This window comes from Equus caballus, chromosome 24, assembly GCF_041296265.1.
Source record: "Equus caballus isolate H_3958 breed thoroughbred chromosome 24, TB-T2T, whole genome shotgun sequence".
Lineage (NCBI taxonomy): Eukaryota > Metazoa > Chordata > Mammalia > Perissodactyla > Equidae > Equus > Equus caballus.
In genome coordinates, this window is record NC_091707.1 from 27,604,154 (window position 1) to 27,622,301 (window position 18,148).

Consider the following 18,148-nt stretch of genomic DNA (forward strand, 5'->3'; position numbering starts at 1 on the left):
TCTGCCGTTGTGAGGGGTGAGCTTGCATATGCCCACATATTTTGTTTGGCCAGCATGATGGGGTTTTTTTTTTAACATCTTGAATTGGTTTCCAACGTTAACAATTGGGTGATTTCATATAATAGAGATTTCTGGTTTCTCTTTTTAACAAAACACAGAATATCACAGCATTCAGGACCCGGCCACCTGTGTGACAGAAAGGGGCTGGGGCTCCGGAGCAACTGCCCTGGTGGGGCAGACATTTTCTCATTTGCCGCAGTTCCCACCTGTCTCCGTTCACTCATTTGGTGACCTCTCTGGCCCCTGGGGGCATTTGAGTTTGTCACCCCTGATTTAAGTCCTTCATTGGATGTGTTCTTTCTACATAAAGCCACCATGCTAACCCATTTAATACTTTTTTTGCCTCTTATCTCCTACTTACCTCAAAGAAAAAAATTTTTTTTTCACTAGCTAATTCCCTAAATTTCCATATGGATAAATGCCTATAATCTTGACATCCTATTCCTTAACTGCTGAAACTCGGGGAATCATTAAAACAACAGTTAGGAATTTCAAGAGAGCAATCTCTTGGCAGGGGTCCCCCTCTTTCACCAGGTCATTCGAACTGGAAACCAAACGGAATGGGTTTTCTCACTTTGACCCCAGCAAGGGAGGGAGTTTCTGATAACTGACAAAGAGCTTTTGTCCAGGTTTGCGTCAGGATGAATCAGCTTGCCCCGCTGCACGGCCCCTTCCTTCTTCCAGGCTCATCTTCCCTTTCTGCCCCAGAAGAGCCCCCTACCCTTCCTCCCTCTTGCCCTCAGTGCCTGCAGGTCTCCCGCACTCCACTCTTCCAGCCCGCCTCTCAGTCTGGAAAACAGCTTTGCAAGTTAACCTCCAGGGGCATTCATTGGGTTTCCAGCGGGGTCCCCAGCCCCACAGGCTGCCAAAATAGGCTCTTTACACTCCATAGATGGGAGAGAAAAATCTGCTTGTTCGGTTGCAACTGTCAAGCAAAGGACATGCTGAGCTCAGATAGAAATAGCAGCAGGGTCAGGGCAGGGCAAGGCCCCAGCATTTCATTAGCTCAGCCCGCTAAGGGTGATTAAATGCACACAGTGGCCCATGAATGGGGCCATGGAGGGCAGCCACACAGCGCAGCACAGAAAAATCATTCTTTGGCTGCTGTCAGCTGGCTGAATGGGACTTAATTATCGGGATAATGAGAACTGATTTTCATTGTTTTAATTTTGGGGAAGGGGTGAGAAAGGAGGGACTTTTTTCCCTCCTCTGGGTGACAGGATGCTAAACTGTGGCCTCCGACAGGCCCCATATCCCCCAGGCTGCTGTTGGCTAAGCCTCTTGCATTTGCTGTTTTTCACGGATGCAATAAGAAAGGATGTTAGGCTTGTCTTCTGTGTCAGTGTTTCCTTTAGGCCCTGTAATCCTGGCAGGATGTGTCCTCATAAGAGCCTGTCTGTGCTGGCATCTGTCCCCAGCAGCTGTACTGAAGTAATGTGGACCGAAAGAATCCACTGGACAGATCTATCTGTTCTCAGCCCCTTCCAAGTACTTCCAGGTCATGAGTGAATCCCATCTTGTTCCTTTTTTGTTGTTGTTTTGGTTTAAATACAAGAGCCAGAGAATTCAAACTGCTCAGGTGGAACATAAGAGAAGAATTCTGAGTTCCTTGCACACACTTTGAGGCCCAAGATCCTAGGGGTCCACTGCAGACTACACCAAGACAGTGTGGGGGTCATCAGAACTCTTTAAAAGCCAGAAATCCTTGGCAATCAAGATAAGCTCTGACCTCATGAACCATCGAAGTCATTAATCTATCCCCCCTTATTCAGTGTGATTCACCTGCCACCCTCCCAAGACCTTGCTCTTCGTACAGAAATAAGAGGGTTATTTATTCTCCAACTTGATCGCTCATTTCTCTGCATGGCACATGCTATTAGCTGGATGGTCAAACAATAAGTATTTGTAAACTAGGGTTTAGCATGGTTCAGGGTGCTGTGGAAATACATAATGATACATCCACTGAGAAACTCAGCTGGGGAGACCCAAAACGATTAGAGAAACACACAAGGGGGCCCTAACTGAATATGAAACTCTAGCTAACCAGGAGAAGGAAGAGAAGGTGGGTTTAAGAGCAGCGAGGGAAGCTTTATGAAGCCAGCGGAGGCTTGTGAGGTCTCCAAGGTTGAATAGAATTTCAACCAAGAGCGAAGGGTGGAATTGGACGGTGTGTTTGAGAGAAGGAAACACATTATTGGAATGAAGAATCCACGTGAGGAATAAAATTAAAGATTTTAATCTTAAATTTTTGCAGAGTAGGTCTAGATGATATAGAGTTGTGAAAGTCAGAGTGTGGTTTTTTTTTCTTCCTAACTCCATCTTTGGCCATAAAAAGTGGTGGTTCTTGCTTTTGTTTTGTTTTTATTTTCATTTTTCCCCCCTATGTGCTTTAAAGAGAAAGGCACAAAGGAAGAGTGCATGACCTCCTTCATGGAACACAGAAGGAAACTCTCTTTGATGTTGCAGGGCTTTTAGATTTAGGCTCAAGACTAGCACTGGTTCTTTCTCAGGTACTGCCTAGCTCTATCTCCCGGGGAATTCCACAAATCCTTACCCTGCCCAATTCAGTTTAGCCTCTTCTGTTCTTGAAGACTTGATAGGATGCAGGTTAAGTTCTTCAGATCTGGCAACTGGGTTCTTTGTGGCAAGGAATAGATGGCTAAGGAGAGCTGGCTGTAACAGGTTAATGGCCTACCTGGCCCCTTTCCAAGGAGAAATGCCATGGTCCTTCCCAGAAGCCACACCTTATATGCAGAGTCTTAATAGAATGTGTCTGCCCATCAGAATCAATTAATCCTGCCCGTTAGCAGTGGGAATGGCCTGTCTGGCTGAAAGAATGGCTATGTCTCTCATGGCTGAAGAATCCTTTGCCTTGGAAACTCATGTAGGTCAGAGGGGAAAGTTGAGTCTGGATGGCATGCAGTATTCCTAGGGTCTGTTTTCTCATCCCTCAAACCTACTCTGTGCTTTTATGTCACCCAACTAACTTTGCTCATTGCAAAACTATATTGTCAATGCAATCCTTTGTGGCCTTTCTTGGGCCTAAGGCCATTCATTTCTGAAAGAAGAGAGAGTTGGCAGAGTGGAATCTGTAATAACAGCTCTTAATATTTACACAATTTGTCTCAAGATCTCCAAGCACATAAAAATGCATGGAAGTGGCCACTCTGCAACATGTCTTTCCCTCTCCAGTGTGTCTTCCACGTGGCAGCCTGTGGCATCTTTCTCAAAAACAAACCTAATCCCATCTCTTCCTTTATTGAGACCTCCATTGGTTCTCTATTGTCTACAGAAATAGTCTCCAAACTTTTTTGATCGAACCCTCTAAGAGTAAACAATTTTTGAATATGTGCTTTCAATACATGTATATCTATTTTTACATTATATGCATGTATTACTCTACTAATACATTATGTAAATTATAAAACATGCACAACATTGAATTTTCAAAAGGCAGAATTAAAGATGAAATAAGCAATAGGTTAGGCTATCTTGCTAATTGTGATGGCTTCATATTATCATTAGCTAATATCACAAAACACAATAAATATGGTGAGCAAAGTTCATCATAAATGATGGTGGATGTAAATCCGTATGTCTAATAGTGCTCTTAGAATTTTCTAATTGTTTTGGCTTCACTTCTTGTTGCATCTGAAAGTTTGGTCACTGTTTTCAGCTAGAATATGGCTGAAGAGAACTTCTAAGAGAAGTGTCTGTGCTACTATTCTTATTATTTGCCTAGGCTTATGCTACTAATACTATCTTTAACTATTGTTTTCTATGCAGGAATATCGTTAGTCCCCTTGTCCATTTTGCATATGTTAGGTTAAACTAGATAATGTCCAAAGTCCAATGAAACAAGAATGTGTAAACTATAGTGGTTCATATTTTGTTAAAAGCCCAGGGAAGAGTGAGGACTGAGGACACCACTCTTGACCCCTCTGCACTATGCAGTTCCTGATCTTGCCACAGGATGCTTCATCTCAGGGACCATCCAACACATGTGGCCATATGCCATGGATGGAGTAAGGACCCCATTGCCAATGTCTATATTAAATATCATAAAGCCAAATTTCTTATTTGTCAGATAAAAATAAAGTCAAAATTCTAATAATTTCTGCCTGAATCCTAATGAATCATCTTGTGTAACTCTGGGGAATGCATCTCTTTGGAGACCAAAGATCTACAGAATTAATTTCAAACACATTAGCATTGACTTAAAGGGACCTTCTCTGTCCGACCATCTTTCCATCCTCATCTCCCATTGTTCCCTGTCACATACCATTGCGACTTCCCGTTGATTCTTAAACATGAAATAACCTTTATGGACTCCACTCCTTTGTCCTTACTGTTCCAGTCAACTGGAATGCTTTTTTCCTGTTCTCCCTTTGGCTAATTCCTACCCAACTTTGAGGACCCAACTTAAATCTTTGAAAGATCTGATTGCCTTAGACCAGAGGTCAGCAAACTTTTTCTGGAAAAGTCCAGATGGTAAATATTTTCAGTTTTGTTACAACTGTTCAATTCTGCCATTGTAGTACAAAAGCAGCCATAGACAATGCGAACATAAACAAGTGAGTGTGGCTGTATTCCAGCAAAACTTTCTTCGCAAAAATAGGTGGTGGATTGGATATGGCCCTAGGGCCGTAGTTTGCCAGCCCCTGCCCTAGAGAGCTTGTCACTCTTCTGTCATTCGCCTTCTATCTTTTTCTCCATGATTGTCTGTTTACACATTGTCCCCAAAGGACTGAATCCCTTGAAGTCAAAGATTTTTATTCCTCTTCCCTAGAAGTTAGAAGTCTGAGACCTAGAAGTCATTCAGTAAAGGAGAATTGTTGATTATCAAGCATTATCATGATGATCTTCACAGAGAAATGGAGAAAATTTCTTCCATTGCATACAAGATTGAATGGCCTACTTCTAAGACTTATTCAAAATAAAATATCATATAAAAATCCTAATTAATGAGATTAAAGGACTTGGTTTGAGTTTGAACTAGGCTTTCTAACAGGGCAGCCAGTGTCCTGCCCACCTGACCACTACATTCATGTCCCCGTCATGTTGTTTTGGCCCACACCTTCAATAGAACCTGGAGAATCACTTCACTGTCAACCACACAGCCACTGCTAAGGCCAAAACCTCCCTATATTTATACATTGCTTTATGATTTTCAAAGCAGGTAGTACAATTCCCATTTTGTAGATGAGGCCGCTAAGGCATGTTAACTGATTTGCCCAATGAATGACATAGCTGGGACTTTAACCCCGGTCTTCTGATTCCCAGCCTAGGCTCCTTTACCATACCAGACAGACTCTAAGGTACTGGGAACAAAATGACACAGTGCAAAATTAATTCAAAGAAGAAATTAATCTATTTAAAATTCCAAAGAGACCTTGGGACAAGGTATGTGAGAATTTTAATGGTATTCTGTAGAGGTGGCCCAATGGAAGTATAGATACCCTGCCAACTTTACACAAGATGCATAAATCTCAAAATCAATTTAACTAACCTTCATTTATCTTGGAAACACAAAAATTTACACTATAACTTGGCTTGAATGAAGAGATTCACACCAAGCCTGCATCCCCGCTTCTCTTGTAAAATGTTTCGTGAACCCCAGTGTTGAAGACCTTACTGTTTTGTTTGACTGTGAAGGCCGCCCACGCAGACTTGCTGCCAGAGGAAGGTTAATGCTGCCTGACTCAGAAGCTAGAAGACCACTGACTGAATCACCACCACTTACTAGAGTCCTCTGCTCTGTATTCCTTGGAAACCTCTTGCCTCAGTTTGGGCTTGACTCAACCCACTTAGAAGGAGAGAGAGAGCAGCTTTGCAGCCCCATATGGAGTGACTCCAAGCCAGTCCTATCTATTTCCAAAGGATCTGACGCAGCAAGCAGATCATATTTCCTTTGGAGGCTTGGCTGAGGACAGTTGGGTTGGCGACATTGAACCAGAGTGAATAAAATACGGCTGTCAAGAAAAATCTGAAATGGTCTCTGAGGAGGTAGGGCTAATGAAATGCTCAGGTCAGGGGTGGGGTGCTTTCTGAGAACATAGAAAAAAGAAAGGAAAGTGAGGTGACCATGTGTGAAATTCAAACAAATCAACAGGGATTTGGGAAAGCCAAGCAGATTGGCACATGCCCAGCACCTTTCAGAGAGCAGGCACCAAGCCTAAGAAAATTCACAAAATCTACCTCTTATTTTTATTCTTACCTTTTATCAGATTTTTTACTGGAAATTTTTTATGGTTGATTCCCCGTCCACTTTACCCCTATCCTGCCTAAGGAGGCAGGGACTCTGGATGTATTTGCCAAAGACCAACAGACCCCCATGTTCAGTTATTCTGGTCTTAGGGAACAATGATTAGGGATTTCCAAGAACAGGATGTGGGAATGGCAGAGAAATTAGGTTTCATTTAAGGTCCTTGGATAAAAACAAGTACCCTAGGTTGCTAGGATGGAAATAGAGCTGGTTCTTCACAGATCTTGTGAAGGGATAAGCTGAACTCTAGAACCAACTCCCAGCCCAGGTGAGTTTCTGTTCACGTGGATACAGGCAGATCTTTGAGCACCAGTTTCCACGGGCACCTATCTGCTTCATTGTTCTCCTCTTCAGCTACGCAAAAATATTTTCAAAGGCAAAGACATAGTGACAAAGTTGGGCTCTTTGAGGCTGTTCTTGAACAAGAGGAGGTGTGTGCCTCTGGCTGGCCGCTTAGCAAGAGATGTCTTCATACTGCTTCTTTCCACCAAAATATTTTGGCCACTGGCGTTGTTTTAGCAGGAAACAGTCTAAAAACGATGACAACCACTTCCCCTTGCTTTATGCTCTTCACAGTCAACTTAACTGGCATGTTTCAGGTGCCTGCTGTGTGCCAGGCATTTTTTTCAGAATGGAACAAGACTGCCCTTGCCCTCAATGTCTTAGCAGTCTAGCAGGAGAGACAGTCAAATATTACAAGCACCTGGGGCAGAAACAGTGTGGGAAACACTATGGAGACTCAGGAGAAGGAGCCATTGTAAAGAAGCTTCACCAAAGAGCAGACGTGAGAAAGGGGAGAGGGCATGACTGTAAACGGAGCTCTATCCATCATTCATTCATCCACACTTTGATTCCCCAAACATTTATTACTGGCTTATTATTTGCCAGGAGAAGGGCTTGGGATTCAAAGATGGCTAGGACCTGGAGCACGGAGTAGAGAGGAGGAGGGAGGGAGGAGGTGGTGGCAGAGGAGCTGATTGGCAAGGGCCTTGCATGCCAAGCTGAGGAGCTTGAACTTTGTTCCGTAGGTAATGAGGAGCCGTTGAAGGTCTTTATGTGAGTGGTGGCACAGACATCCACCCCACCTCATTATTTCCTACCTCAGCCTCTGATTTGTTTCTCTTCTAGCACTACCTTCAACTTGGAAGTATTTTATTCACTTGTCTGTTTTGTGCTTGTTTCCCATCTGGCCCCCCACCTGGGATGAGCCCCATGAGGACAGGGACCATACTGGTCATATTTACTGTTGCATGCCCAGTTCTGGGCACAAAGTGAGCCCTTAGCACATATTTACTGAATCAAATCTGTGTTTAGACGATTGTCTCCTGTTTGTAGAGTGGAGGGAGATCCAACACTGGGAGATCCTGTAGGAAGGCTCATAGTAGCAGAGAGATGCTCAGGGCCTAATCTGGGGCAATGGTGGCACAGATGGAAGGGAGAGAAATTTAAAGGACCCATGGGAGTTAACACTGTCAGACCTCAATGAGGGAGAGGGAGGGGTCAGAGGTGACTCTAAGGTTTCCATTGGGATGTCTGAGTGGCTGGTGATATCATTGACTTAGAGAGAGAGAGAAAGAGAGAGAGAGAGATCTGGAAAGAACCCAAGGAGGGCTTGTCATGGGAAGCAGGAGAGCGTAGATAATGAGATCAGTTTTGGACATGTGTGAGTTGAGACAACTGTAGAATGTCCAACTGGAGATGTTCGGCAGACAGTTGGAAATATATGTGGGCAATTCAGGAGATGCCTGGGGCTGAGGTCACAGTTTTTTAGCAATAAATGAAGCCAGCAGAGAGTTAGGTTGCTTAAGGAGAGCAGAGTTCCAAGAGAAGATAGAAGCCCAAACCTGAAGGAAACACAATTTAACAGGAGGGTGGGAGCCCATGGAGGAGATGGAAGGTGAGGTCTAAGAGGTAGGAGGAGAAGAGAGGGACACTCCTGGCCAGTGGTAAGAAATATGGGCCCTACATAGGACAGAGCAATGGGAATAGGAGCTGCCATCTTCGGTGACTAACTCTGCCCATTTCTTACCATGTTAGTGGTGAAGGGGAGCTCTTAGCAATTCTGGGCCACTGAGAAGAACAGAAACACATCTGTGTAGTTTATCAGGACTTTCTTCTTCTAACAGACCCTTAGGGTGGGGCTGGATTTAGTCAAGCACTGAACTGTGTGTCTATTTAAGGATGTCGTCAGCTTGAAAACATTTTTGGAGTGGCCAGCTGCAACTCAAACACCAGCAAATCCTACCTCTTATCACCTCCTACCAAGAATGGCTCATGTGGACTGGACAGTTGCTTAACAAATGGCCCCCACTTTGGGGTCTGGGGTCAGGTTCCAGTAAGGTTATTGAGACGGTGGCTGGTTCTAGTTCTCTAGGGGAGATGTTTTCCTCTGGTGGCTGGTTCACATGTTAGTGCTGATCTTGACCTTCTCTCCGTACTCACCCCCTTTTCTTTGCATCCCCTGCCACATCCAATCCTGTTTCTATAGACACCTCATTCTGCCTTCCTTCCAGGTACCCATGTACTTCTTTCCACTTCCTGCCCACTGGTACAGGCCACTGATTTCTACACTTATTTTAGTCATGGAATATGATGTGGAAATGAAATGAAAGCTTTAATAGAAGCCCAGGACACAAAGCAGACCAAGGTGGAGATACTCTGGCTAAAGGGAGGAGAGTAGGGTCCAGAGGTCCCCCTCAAAATTCTAGAACCCCAGGAATCTGCTGTGAGCCTCTGAGACAGGAGAGTCAGCCCTGGACTCAGAGTCTGTGGGCACAGATTCCTTAGCCCAGCCTCTTCCCCTCTTGCTGTTGTATTTAGGTCCCTCCTGGCTCTGAAATTCTCTGAGAGAGTGTCTGCAGGTTATGAGTCTCCACTTTCTTTTCCTGGGCATTCTCCCTCCCAGGGAAGAACAGACCAGGCAGGGACAGTGTTGGAACACCTGGACACAGAATGTGCTCCATCATTCCCGTCTTGGTCTCTTCCAGAGCTACATTGCCCAGACTTTCAGGCCCTTTTTATGAATGGAGTCATTTAGTCTGCATGGGTCGATCAGAGCGTCCCTGGAAAAGGCTGCTTGGGAAGGGAACTCACAGACATGGATGTCCCACTGTGAGAGTCCAAAGCAAGACCCCAGTGGAGGCCCCCCACTCTGACTCCCCGGAAACTCAATTTAAGGGATACTGTCTTGGTGGCCTCAAGACTTTCCTCTTAGGGAGGAAGGTGGAAGAAGGAAAAGGAGAAGTGTTCTGAAGTTAGCATCATATTCCCTCTCTCTCTCTCTCTCTCTCTTTCTCTCCCCCCCTCCTTGTTAATTGCTCCAGCTCTCCCTCTTTCTTTAGAAGACTGACATGCTAGGGCTTCCTCACCCGCCTCCACCTCGCTTTAGTGCTGGGTGAATCCTGTGTATCACCATGCCTGGGACGGTCCTGCCCTCCTCCTGTGGCTGCTCACCCTGGTGCCCAGCCCAGCCCTGCTGCATACTTCTATTCAGCTCGTGCGTCATGCCTATTCATCTTATTGAGCGCTCGGCTTGGCTGCAGATGCTGTAAATATGGTAATTTTAGACTCCCTGATTGGAAGGGGTTGCCGGGCCTGGAGGAGAGCAGTTTGGTTTACTCTGTTAGAGCTGATTCCAAGCTGGCTCTGCCATCCTCTGTGTACCCTTCTTCTCCAAGCCATGGCCCCATCAGGGCCTCCCTCTCTCTGTGTTCAGTCCTGACTTCCCTGAGCCTGGGGAGGAGTGAGAGGGATGGAGCGGACGTGTCTGGGCTCTCGGCCTAGGGAATTGCGGGTTAGCACAGAGCACCGTGGCCAAGAGGCCAGACGTGCAGCCAGTGACGCATGGGGTGGGGGTCCTGACCCTGCCAAAACAATGCTGAGGGCCGGTGGCCTGGGGATTAGCCCCCTACCCAGGGCCTTGTTCGAGGGCACACTGGGAATGAAGTAGGGGCTGCCAGAGGCCTCTGACCCCTCCGGAGCTCTCTCCCTTTTCTGCTCTTTCCCTCCTGACCTCCCCCTGTGGGGGGCTGTCACTCCCAAGGGCCTTGGGCAGAGCTCCCAGGGTTGTCAGCTAATCCCTCCTCCCACCCCTCTGGGGTTTAAAGGCGTAATTTGCATTTGATTACAAGACCCCTGAACTGGGTCGGAGGATTCAAATCCCCAGGGAGCTCCTGCCAGGCTGACATTTCAGGAACCAGGGAGTCAGAGTGGGAGCTGAGAGAGTTTTGAGCTCAGGGCGGTGTTGGATCCTTCAAGAGCTACCAGATGTGCTTCCAGTTGTCTGTCCCACCTCCTTGGAAGGACAATGCTAGTTCCAAGGTTCTGAGGCAGACTTGGATCAGTCTCAGTTTTTGAGCCACTGCCTATAAGTCAGAAAGTTCGCCTCTGGGAGCTGACTCACTTTTTTTTGCACCTAACCCCCCATTTGACCGACGAGAAGTGACTTGTACCAAATCACAGGCCAGGTAACCACAGGATTGTTAGCCCACATCTGCTGCCTAGTCTATGCCCCAGACACATTTTTATAGAAGGTTCTAGAAGAAGGAAAGTAGACTCTGTTAGGTATTTCTTTGTTACTGATTCCTGAAGGAAGCCACAACACAATCCTACTGCTATCCCTATTGATAGATGTTGAGCTGGTGTTTGGTTGCCTCTGGTGACAGGAAACTTGCCATCTATGAGGCAGCCTATGAAAATGCTGGTTGGCTCTAACGGCTGTCTAATAACTCTTTACTGCTGTAAGCTGGCCTGCTGTCCATCAGCATCTGTTTTGCTGGTGGAGTGGGACCTGGGAGCAGGATTAGGGGGTCTCTGAAGGGAGGCATAGGCTGTCCTGCTTCAGGAAAAGAACTAGTAGGACTCGGACATCTTCTGAGGGTGCAACATGGAGAGCTCTCAGCTCTCTTCAGCAGGCCCTGCTCCCTTCCTGTGGATAAGCTACAGAGGCCCTTCTATCCCATGCGGTATGTGGCCACCACACACTTGCTATGTTTACTTTTCCTCCTGGAAATAGGGACACAGGGCATTTTACTCACTTCACAGCAAGGGGTCCTTTCCTGGAGGACTGTTAAGGTGTGTATTCCTCACCAACAGTTGTGCAGGTTATTGGTGGGGGGTGGGGGACAGTTAAGTGGTTATTCATGGAATTTTTCCTGCTAAAGATGCACTGCCATGAAACTGCATTGGTTTGGGCTAATTCAGGTTATGGTCTAAAGAACCTCCAGATCAAACATCCCCAGCAAAATAGTCTTATTACTTTCCGTCCTATAGAATAAATCAGAACCACAGCTAACAAAATCTTCCTTAGGAGACGTGTGGCCTGGTCTGCTTTGAAAAATCGATGGGCCTCCTGTGTAAACAGCATTTTGCCTGTTGGAATGTAAATGTAAACAGCATTTTGGAGTTGGAGTGCTGGAAACAGTTTGTTCTTTTAGTGGATTAACAATTTCCCCCTGAAAAAATTGTTTCACAGAATTCGCTAGGCACACTCTCCCTTCACATGCAGCCTGGGATTCCAAGACAGGCAGCCCTGATGGGCCAAAACCCTGGAAGCTTTGCTGCACCCCATCCATCAACGCCCCTCGCGGTGATGTGTGTTCAAGAGAGGGGTGTAGGTACAGGCTTTCTGCAGGGATTTGAAAATAGCACCTAAGCGAGAGGACGAGTTGCTTCCAAGATTTTCAAAAACAGTTGAAGAGAAGGCATTTATAGCCACAAGGCCGGATCAATAGAGAGCAGGAACATGCTGGTGGAGAGCGGGGAATGAGAGCCAGGAGAACAAGACAAGAGTTTACAACTGTTTTCCCCGTATAAAATTCCCGTTATCCTCCCGCAGGCAGTTTTGACGGCATCCCCCACCGTCATCCAAATTTGGTCCATCAAGAGACTTGGTAAAGAAAGCATCCTTCCCAGGGTTCCCCACCCATTCCCAGGCCCCACGCGTGGCCTCCGCACAAGTCTGCTGCCCCATCTCCACTTCCGCTCCGCACTGCACTTGACCCCAGATTACTGCTCCTGCATGTCACTTCCTTGTTTCCACTCCCCTGCCAACCAATTAAATTCTCTTCCATGCTCTGGCCTAGCAGTCAGTGCCCCCATGCCCTGACTCCAGGGGACCTTTCCAGTCTCGTGCTTTGTCCCTCATAAGTATGAGGCCAGAGGAGCCTGTTTACAACTCCGTGGAGGACTTAGAGAGAGCCGGCATGTGAAAAGCACTCGGTTGCTAGAATGATTTTATAATCTGTCCTCTGGTCTTTGTTTAGGCTGCTCCCTCCCCCTCCGTCTCTGTCTGGCTGGACCCCAACTCCCCCCACCACCTCCTTCACAAGAAGTGCCCGCCTCTGAGGTCCTATAACTGTCTGATGTTGGTCACATTCTTATATCTGACCAGCTCACAATATTTATTTCCAGGGTTTATCTTTCTTTCCAAAATGAAAACACCTCTGGGTCAAGGTCTTTCTCTCATACTTATTCATAAGCCCTCAGTACCCAGCACAGTGTGCCGTACACAGTAAGTGCTTATTTAGACCGTGATATCCTTAATAATAATAATAATAGCTCTACTACATTAAGCACTTCCCATGTGCGAGGCACTGGGGACTTCTGCCTGGATTAGTCTTTGTAACAAACCAATGAGCATTCCCATTAGTTCTGTTTCATGGAGTGAGAAAGCGAGGCGCAGAAGACGTTCTCTTGCCTGAGGTTGGAGGTAGTGAGTGACAGAACTGTGACTGGAACCTGGGTCTGTCCACTCTGGAACTTGAACTTGAACTCATAAGGGCTCTGTTATACTGCTCTCATGAAGACAGGGACTGTGTCTTTCCCTAAGCCAGGGTTGCAAATTGGCAACCTGAGGGCTGAATCTGGCTCCCAGATGTGTTTTGTTTGGCCCACACAGTGTTTTTAAAAATCGGGAAATGTTACATCATCATCTACATTTCTGGCTTTGCTGGAAAACCTGGGGGATTCAATAACCCTGAACCTGAATGCTGGGCTGGGGCCGAGAAGCAGCTGCCCTCCTTTCTCTCTGTCCCTCCCAGACATTGTCTGCACTCGACTGTCCCGTCATGTTTCCCCTCCGCCGCCAGCATTGGGGGGAGCTCAATTCCTGGTTACATACGACGGTCCCACATCCTGTAGAGTGTTTAGCACCCCTGGCCCTCACCCACCAAATCAATAGCACCCTTCCTTCAGCCATTTGACAATCACAGACTCCCAAACAATTCCAGAGCTCTTGGTGAGGGTTGCCCATCATCCCCTGCTGAGAACCACTGGAGATAACCCCTGGGATCCCCAGTACTGGCACACAGTAGGGCCTCAGGTAAATAGATTAAACAGACTTAGAATGAAATCTCCATAACTGAATGGTTCTGCATGTTATAAGTTCCCATGAAAACAGAGGCAGAAAAATGATGTAATCATGGTATTTTAAAAAATAAATTATCTGGAGCAAATTTGGCACATTCCCCTAAACACCTGTCCCACAATGGAAAAAAAATTAGTAATCACATGCGCCCGCTGAGGCATTTCCGTGCTGCATGCCTCAGTTCCCGCTGTAATGTTAATTGGTTATGGTTTTCTTTGCTTCTAGTTCTTACAAGTAACGAGAGTTACTGTGCAGCTGTCAACCAGACACCACCCAGGAAAGGCTGCAGTTAAACCGACAACAAGAACTGAATCGTATGAAGCTTTCTATAGAGAAATGTTGTTAATAATATTTTTGCTTTTTTTGTTCTAATTATAAAAATACTATGTGCTTACAATAGAAATTTCAGAATATATTAAAGTACTAAGAGTAAGTAAAAATCACTCATAAATTCGTCACCTAAGGATAATCACTGTCTATATTTTTGAATATTTCCTTCCAGTCTTTTTTCCCCTATGCACATGTTTGTGTTGGTTGTTGCTGCCGATTTTGTTTGGCATTTAGCTAAACTGGGATTGTACTACTTAAAAAGTTTTCCTTGCCATCTCATGGCTGTGCCCATAGTCAGTGTGACCAATCCCCTTTTGTGGCAGAGAGTTGCTTCCCAGTTTTTGCTATTAGAAACAGTACAGCAATCAACGTCCTTCTTCATGAATCCTTTTGGGTCACTGATTATTTCTATGGAAAGTGTTATGAGGCCGCCAGCACAAGAAGTCCTCCCCTCCACTGGAAGATGGTGCTGGCTCCGGATCGAGAAAAAGTGGGTGGAGTAAGGGTAGACCGAGGTCTGGTCAGGATGTCCAGGCAGGGAAGAGCCCACATTGTACATCCCTTAGTGTGGCCACAGCCAGGCTGCAGGGGAGGATGTGGTCTGGTCTTGGGTTTGGAGCTCTCACCACAGAAAGCAAACAAGGACGTAACCAAAGGATGAAAATTATCCGGCAGCCTGGAGAGCCCAGTGGAGGTCACGTCGTGCGATTTAGCACAGACACACAGCTCTCTCTGGTAAGGCTGGGCAACAGAAGCCCAGTGGCGTGGGGGAACAGGTCAGGGTATGGGTGGGGATAGTAGGATCCTCTCAGATTTGGGAATGGCCTGACAGATCCAGCCGAAGTTCAGAGCCTCATGGAATCTTTTCCTGCCCCAAATAGTAAGATTACTACAACACCTAAGTAAAAATAATCTTTGCAACCTAGCAAACAGAACTAAGAAATGTGCCTACTGAAATGGCCTTACAACATGAGCTGGACATAGACCCAGAGTTGCTGTTATGGTATAATAATCACGACAATGAACAACGTCTACAGCACATTACAGTTTCAAAGTGCTTTATCCGATACATCAGCTGATCTCTTGGCATGGGCGTTATTAAATGTATCTCCCATTTTGTGGAAGAGAAAACTCAGGCCCAGGGAACATGACTTGTCTAAGTGCAGGCAGGTAGCAGCAGTGGGATCAGGCTCCAGATGCCATGAAGGACAGAGCAGTGAGCATTAATCCATTCTCTTGCAACCATCTCTACTGTCCTTGCAAGATGACTTTGGTTGGAAAACAAATATATCCTGTGCTTGAGACCTTGACCTCCTTAGCAAGATGAATTAACCTGGGGAGTTACCAGGAAAAGCCAGTTCTCTCCATTTTAGAGAGCAGGCCTGGGGTTCTACCTACCTCTCCTGGCTGTGCCTTAAACAGAAACACACGGTCCTGCTGTAGGAACGCTCCCTTTGTGGGTGATTCCCACACCTGGAATCTTCTCCGCAGATGTGGCAACTGCTCTTCCCTAACCTCTTCAAGCCTTTGCTTGAACCTCACCTTCTCAGTGGTGCCTTCTCCGACTACCTGTTTTAAATAGCACCCTCCCACCACCAACCCCCACCACTGGCACTTCCTGTCTTCCTCCCCTGCTTTATTTTTCTCCACAGTCTGGATCACCTTCTAATATCCTATTCTTTTTCTTGTTTCCTGTCTGTTTTCTCTACTAGAATGCAAGTGTGATGAGCACAGGATCTTTGTCTGGTCTGTTCCCTGTTGTTTCCATGCCTAGAACGTGCCTGGAGCACAGTCGGTTCTCAAAAAAATCATCGTTGAATGAATAGCAGTAGAAGAATTAGAATAAATAAAAAACTCATAAGAGCGTTAGCACTGTGACTAGTTCGTAATAGGGAATCAATACGCATTGGTTCCCTTTCTCTCCTTCCCTTCTCCTGTATTAAATGTTATCTGCTCATCACAGTCATCTTTTAAAATTAAAATATTTCTGGAAGAGATAACACATTAAGCCTTGACATCCAGTCCATGAAGCAGATATTGTGGGGAAAGAAAACCCCACACTGGTCCTCAAGGGAAGCGGAGTGGTGAGTCACACCCTGCACCAGCCAGGCCTCCTTGCCCATCTAGTAGGGGTTAGGACTCGTGGCCTCGGAGGGTGTCCCCAGTGCTGTCTATGATTCTATCCAGGTGTGAATCAGTATGGGGGACATGGAAGGCAGGCTAGGGGGACCCAGGTGGAGTGAGGCTCTCTCTCTTCCACCTGCTGGAGTTGCCTCCTCTGCCGACAGCTGTGCAGGTGAACCCTGGGACATCTGCTCGTTGACTTGAGTTGGGGAGGAAAAAGTTTTCCTCGACCCTCTTAGGGTCCCTTGGCTGGGTCTGAAAATTAAACTGACAAAGACAGGTTAGCAGGCGAAAAGCATACAAATTTATTTAATATAAGTTTTATGTGACAAGGGAGCCTTCATAAGGAAGTGAAGACCTGAAGAAACAGTTCGATCTGAGTACCTTCATGCTAGGTTTGATGAAGAGTGGGCGGTCATGGAGGAACCTGACAGCTTAAGAAACATGAGGGGAATGTGGTAAACTGGGGGGACCCAGCAAGGCCTGTTGTTAGGATTCTTCTCCGCGTCCCTTTGTCTTCAGAGACAAGATATACCTCTGGGTATACGGAGAGCACCCTCACATGAGGGTCTTGTGACCTGTTTCAGGGGAGAAGGGTCGAGAGGAAGGTCAGAGTGACCTCCATCCTCCTACATTTTCTCAGACTCTTTCAGCTTAAAATGTTTGATATGCCAAGGGGCCATATTTTGGGGTAGCATGTCCTGAACCCTGTCACCTGCCATGGGGTTGCGGAGGCTCCCTTCTCTTCGGTTGGGGCGCTGCTGAGTTATCCTTCAGCCGACGTTCACTTCTTCAGTAGGTATGTACCGCGTACGTGTACATGTGTCTGGTGCTGTGCTAAGGCCTGGAGAAGCTGTGGTGAACAGGACAGACACAAGCGCGTGGCTCCCAGTCAGGTAAGGGGGACAGACCTCAAATGTGAAAGTCTGTCCAGACCCAGGGCCACTTTTGGGTCTGAGTTTCCTATCCTGTTTTTGGAGTCTCTTCCTTCCCAGGGCCTTGCTGAGGCCCACCCCAGGAATCAATGGCCTCCTAACTGCTGTCCTGTCTGCACCCTCCTCCCACGCCCCACTTCCCTGCAGAGCACTCCTAGACACCCTCCCAGATTGTTCCTAAAAGCCAGAGCCAGAGGGAGGATTGTAGCCCCAGGATAGCTAGAGGGCTAGTCGTGGGAGAAAAGCAGACACAGCAGAAGGCGTCTCTAATTCCTGAAGGAGGGGCTCACCTGTCCTGAACGACAGGTGCCAGGCAGGTGTCAGGAGTTATGGGTGAGAAGGAAAAGTCAGAAGAGGAAGGAGTGAAGGGAGAGCCCATAACAGTGAGGGGACCCTCGGGGGTGGGGCAGTCTGAGAAAGGGAGGTGGCTAGAAAGAGAAAAAGACAAAGGGAGAGAATGAGGGCTAATTTTAGGGTGTGAAACTGAAGCAGAAAATGTCCCAGGAGGTTTAGGGGATTTGCTGTGACATGCACTGTACAAAACGCCTGCCCAGCCTCTCGAGAAAACCTACAGTGGAGATCACATTAGGCCTGGAAGCATTGGGAGTTGCACGGGTTTCTCTGAGTGCGAGGCCAAGCGGAGGCATCTTCCAGGGAGGGCCAGCAGGTTTACAAAGGGGACAAGCACAGTTTCAGTTGTCACTCCATCATCCACAATCCTCAGCTGGGCTCTCGGGACCGCCCCGAGAAGGACTCTGCTTACCTTTCCAGCCTGCTTCCCATCCGCCCCCCCGACCTTTTCTTCACACCCTAAGTGTCTTACTGTACCCTGAGAAGTCTCTCCTGCCTCTCTCACCCCATTATGTGCTGTTCTCAGGGGTCCCCAGCATCTTCAGTGCCATTCCTCCTTCTTTCTAACCCTACCTAATCTTCATGCCTCTGCCCAGAGCCTTCTTCACCTTCCAGGAAGGCTTTGCTGGCCATCGGGCAGCATCTTCTCTTCTTCCCCACATCCACCCCAACCTCTCCTTGGACATTTTCCATAAACTCCCTTATATGGGGTCACTA

General features: G+C 46.8%; 1 protein-coding gene across 5 annotated transcripts in view; it reads left to right on the plus strand.

Moving 5' to 3' along the window:
• The window catches only part of RAD51B (RAD51 paralog B), a 672,310-nt gene that overhangs the window by 619,872 nt on the left and 34,290 nt on the right, over positions 1–18,148 (plus strand). For 2 of the 5 annotated variants that reach the window (XR_011432060.1, XM_070249663.1), the window contains one exon: positions 13,917–14,149. The exons of the other annotated variants lie outside the window; for them this stretch is intronic. Coding sequence is in view for 1 of the 2 variants with exons in the window: in XM_070249663.1 (XP_070105764.1) it covers positions 13,917–13,984 (68 nt within the window). In the remaining variant the exon portion in view is untranslated. Of the gene's footprint in view, positions 1–13,916; positions 14,150–18,148 lie in introns of those variants that run through there. 5 annotated transcript variants of the gene reach the window in all.